This window comes from Seriola lalandi, unplaced genomic scaffold (assembly GCF_002814215.2).
Source record: "Seriola lalandi dorsalis isolate HSWRI2012SDOR001 ecotype SW California unplaced genomic scaffold, Sedor1 jcf7180002054423, whole genome shotgun sequence".
Classification (NCBI taxonomy): domain Eukaryota; kingdom Metazoa; phylum Chordata; class Actinopteri; order Carangiformes; family Carangidae; genus Seriola; species Seriola lalandi.
Genome location: NW_019524976.1, coordinates 1 through 4694, shown reverse-complemented (window position 1 = coordinate 4694; position 4694 = coordinate 1). Strand labels below are relative to the sequence as shown.

The 4694-nt window shown below is 42.0% G+C and overlaps 1 protein-coding gene across 1 annotated transcript in view; it reads left to right on the top strand.

Moving 5' to 3' along the window:
- pex7 (peroxisomal biogenesis factor 7) overlaps positions 1-4074 on the top strand; it is a gene marked incomplete at its 3' end in the record, with an annotated part of 17584 nt that extends 13510 nt beyond the window's left edge. The window contains exons 6-7 of the mRNA XM_087175168.1: positions 3327-3433; positions 3961-4074. Of these exons, the coding sequence (XP_087031294.1) occupies positions 3327-3433; positions 3961-4074 (221 nt within the window). The remainder of the gene's footprint in view (positions 1-3326; positions 3434-3960) is intronic.
- Between the last annotated feature and the right edge of the window lie 620 nt (positions 4075-4694).

The window sequence follows — 4694 nt, the reverse complement described above, 5'->3', positions numbered from 1 at the left end:
TCTCTTCTGATTGGCTGACTGTTTTTTGAGTGATCCAATAAAAATATAGCAGATTTCAGGAAAATACTCAGGGAAACCAAGTTCTGCAAGGTTGGATGGTGGGTCCAGGTGGGCGGGGCTTGGGACATGACTGCTTTGTTGTGACATCACAAAGTTCCAGAAGTCCTGACGGCTGGTTTTAAGGCTCAGTTCCTGAATGTGTGTGCATTTCTCTGTGGACTGAGGCTTTGATTCTTTCATAGTATTAATATAGAACCTAGAGCTGATCTATAATCAAACTACACATGGACAGAGACCTTTAGACTGTATGGAGTGGTTGTGGTGATAGAAAAAACATTTAGTTCCCAAGGAGAGTACTACACAGTAAGAGTAACATACATAACCTTTAGCTCACAGTAAGTTAATAGTTGCTTAAAGTGCTGTATTAGCAACAACTGCTGCTATAATAGCTAGCTTAGTTAGCAGCAAACTGATTATATTAAAACTAAAAAATATCAACGCTCATGAAACAGCCGTGATAAAACCTGTTTTCCCCCAAAACAAGAACAAAACAAACCAAAACAAAGCAGAAAGTATGACTTAATATAAAAAAAAATATTAAAAAAAACAGAACTAATGAGCCCTGTAATGTTTCATGTGTCAGGATGAGTTCACTGGCCGTCACACATCGGTAAGAAAGTGGCTCCATATGGGAGGTGTGTGTGTGTGTGTGTGTGTGTGTGTGTGTGTGTGTGTGTGTGTGTGTGTGTGTGTGCGTGTGCGCGTGTGTGCTTGCGCGTGCATTAGCTGAACCTGCTGATGCAGCATAGATACCAGGTGTAATAGAGTGAGACCCTTTTACAGAAGTCAGCCTTTAATGCACTGCAGAACGAACACACACACACACACACACACATTTATGCAGAGCCAGATGCTCTTTGTTGCTGCAGCAAAAGAAAGGCAATGTTAAACTGTGTTGCTGTTGTTAACAGAGACACGCACACGTACACATCTGCTCACACACAGACACACACACACACACACACACACACACACACACACACACTGCGTAGTTGGCCCGTTTCCACTTGCTTATGCTGGAGGAGCCTCCACGCATGGCTGAAAGTGGATTGTGCGAAGAGGGGAAGTGAAGGGAGGGGAGGGGATAAATAAAAAGAGGGATGTGAGGAGTTAAAACAGTTATGAAAGAATCGGTAAAGAGCAGGGTGATGTGTGTGGAAGACTGACGCTGGGAGGGAGTGAAGAGGGTGAGGAGGCAGCGGTGAACTGGAGGAGAGGATTAATCTGCTGGTCAGTAAACATGAGGTGAAGCCAGGAAGAAGTCTCCTCCAGTGTTCTCTTTAATCCGTTCCCTCCAACAGTCAGGATTTGTTCCGAGCTGTTTATTTAAACTGTGCGGGCTTCCCTCCCTCTCGCCGAGCTCCGGCCAGTTTACCTCTCCTGTCAGCCTCCAAGGGACTTTAGGTGGCCCTGTTTCAGAAGAGGCACTTCAGTCATATAATCCTATTTGGCAATTGCATTTAGTTTGTGGTTTCCAGATGGCGACTTGGAGGTCTCATCCCTCCTCCTTGTTCTTTGGATCGAACAAACATTATCGCTTAAATTCCACTTATAGCTTTGCCAAAAAGAAAATGTTGCGACTCTAACTTATGTTCCTGAGTCATATACTCAATCATCAGTTTGTAAGTTACACCAAGCCAAAAGTAAAATGATAAAATACAGTTCAATGCAACAGCCCTGGAATAAAATCCACCTCGATGAATGTAGGGGAGGTAAGGCAAAATTATTTTTATCACAATCATTCTTTCATATCGGTTGATATGAGTATGTGAAGATATAATTAAAGTCAGTATGAGCTGCAAACAGAAAAATATATTTAAATAAATAAATCCTAGAAATCTTTAATCTTGCTTGTATAAATCCTTCATTGATCCTTAGTTCATCATTAAGCCCAACCAATTATTTTGACAGGATTTTGTCTTTCCTGTTTTTAGCAATAAAGTTAGACTTGATACTAAGATGGGGTGTGATTGTCTGTAACTTTCTAAAACAGAAAATCTGACAATTGCACCCAATTTATTGTTGAAATTTTCTCTCAAGCTCGATTTTTTTTTTTTTTTTTTTCACACACGTACAGTCAAATATGAGATGTCTCAAAGTGTGCATAAGTATCCTCATTTTAAGGGAGTCATTGCGGTGGGATCCAGTCAGGAAGAGGCTGTGGTCAAGTTTCTATCCAAATGCAGAACAAATGAAGTCAATAAAAGAGCTCCAGTCAAACCTGAAGCACGGAAAACATGACTGCAATATGTAGTTTATGTTTGTTTTTTTAATCTATATTCTTCCACCTCGGCAAGAATAAAAACCCTTTTTGTGATATTCTGACCTTTTTTTTTTATTTCTGTTGTTTCCACTGAAGTTTATTAAATGCCCAAATGGAAATTTGCATAAAAACAGGTCTTTCAACTCTAGTTCGTGCGAAGCACACGGAACCCGTCGCTGTGACTTCGGCTTAAAGGAGGTAAAAGTGCAGTTTGACTAAAGCACTCAGAACCTGCTGCTGTGAAACGAATGTGGAAGTAAAGGGAGGAGAGCAGAGTGTAAAGGTGCTGCTTGATGACTGTCGCAGTGTGTTGGCAGACCATCAGCCTCTGCCCGGTAAAACCACACACACACATGCACACACCCACACACACACACACCCACACACACACACACACACACACACACACACACACACACTCTCTCTGTCTGTTGGGTTGATGCCATAATGAAGTGGTCTCTGAAATGAGTGGTTCAAAATAAAAGACTAGATTATATTGGAACACACACACACACACACACACACAAAACATTGGCGACCATGTTCCCCTCAATTAACCTCTTTTTTTCTTTCTGGGTCTCTTCTCTGTTACATCCCTTCGCTCTCTCTCTCTCTCTCTCTCTCTCTCTCTCTCTCTCTCTCTCTCGTAAATTCAAATTGTGGGATTCAATTTTTCGATATTCAAATATCTTTCTCTCCGTCCGTCTTAGAGACGATACAGTGTGGACATTTTCCCACCGGGTTACAACTCATGACATCACTGGTGTTGAAAAGGCGTGTGTCAGCTCAGTATCTGTAGATCAGAAGTACGACCTCCACGTGTTGCCACCTTCATCAGACAAAGTTTGTACATCAATGTTATCAAATCCTCTCGTCTGCTCCTCTTCCCACACAGCCTCATTCTTTACAGCTGAAGGGCTCATGAGCAGGACGCTGCAGCCTGCAGTATGTTGCACTGGGCATTCTGGGTAAATCTCCTGTGTCCATCTCTGTTTGCTCACAGGTGATGGGACGCTCAGAGTGTGGGATTTGAAGGCTGCCGTGTGTCGATTGGCCATCCCAGCGCACAAGGCTGAGATCCTCAGCTGTGATTGGTGCAAATATGATCAGGTAAGTGCTATTATGTTTTCATGTGGTCAATTTTAAAACGGAGCGTACCTTAAGTCTTAATACATCTATCTCAGGTGCACATAACCAGCTTGACTTTGGATTAAAATTCATTGAGCTTTATACAGTTTATTTTGCACGTGTCTGAATTTAGTCAGTATTTAACAAACTTCATTTATCAACTGCCAACTTTGAGGTAAAAATGCATTTGAATCAACTCTGTATACATTCAATTGGTTGTAATCTATTTGTATTTAGCGAAAAATATATTTTAGCAGCTTTATTCAACCTTAAACTCAATTCTGGGTTAAAATACAGGTAATTAGCAGAATTTTAGTGTAAAATACATTTACCCAGCCATATGACCATATACTTTACAATACAGTTAACCAGTGTTTTTCTACATAAAAGCTCTATTCTGATCTTTATTTGCATTTTTAAAGAGCTTTATTTCTGTTGAAATGCAGGTTACAATTCTTATAAACAGCTGTTAAGCACATTTGACATAAGTCATTGTTGTTTGTGTGTAGAACATTGTGGCCACAGGCTCAGTGGACTGCAGTGTGTGTGTGTGGGACCTGAGGAACGTACGACAGCCTGTCAATCAGCTTCAAGGCCATACCTATGCCATCCGCAGAGTCAAGGTACACACACAAACACACACACACAAACACACACACACACACACACACACACACATGGCCTGGCTTGTGTTTCTGACCACATGCTCTGTCAAATGTGGTGTAACAACACTGCGTTATAACAGCTGAGAGCAAAGTGTGTGTGTGTGTGTGTGCGTGGCAGAGATGCAGTGCTGGGCCTGACAGCATCAAAACACCCACTTAAATGGACCTAATAAGACCACACACACACACACACACACACACACACACACACACACACACACACACACACACACACCCACACATATTAGAAATGTGTGGGTTTGTGTGTGAGAGAACAGACAGCTGCAGAGGAGTCCCCGAACACATCCCAGTTATTCAGATTAGGCACACGTCACCTCACATACACACATACGTCATGGATACACATAGATACACACACACACACACACACACACACACACTTGAGTTCATCCAATTGAGGAACTGTTTTTCTCAAGCCGGGTTTTTTCAGGACAGGTGACACCAATCGATCTAGAGAACTCAGTCTAAAACTCAGTGTGTGTGTGTGTGTGTGTGTGTCAGTGTTTGCAAATTTGTCGGCTAGTATCGATTTGCTGGAGGGGGCAGAGAGGAGGTGA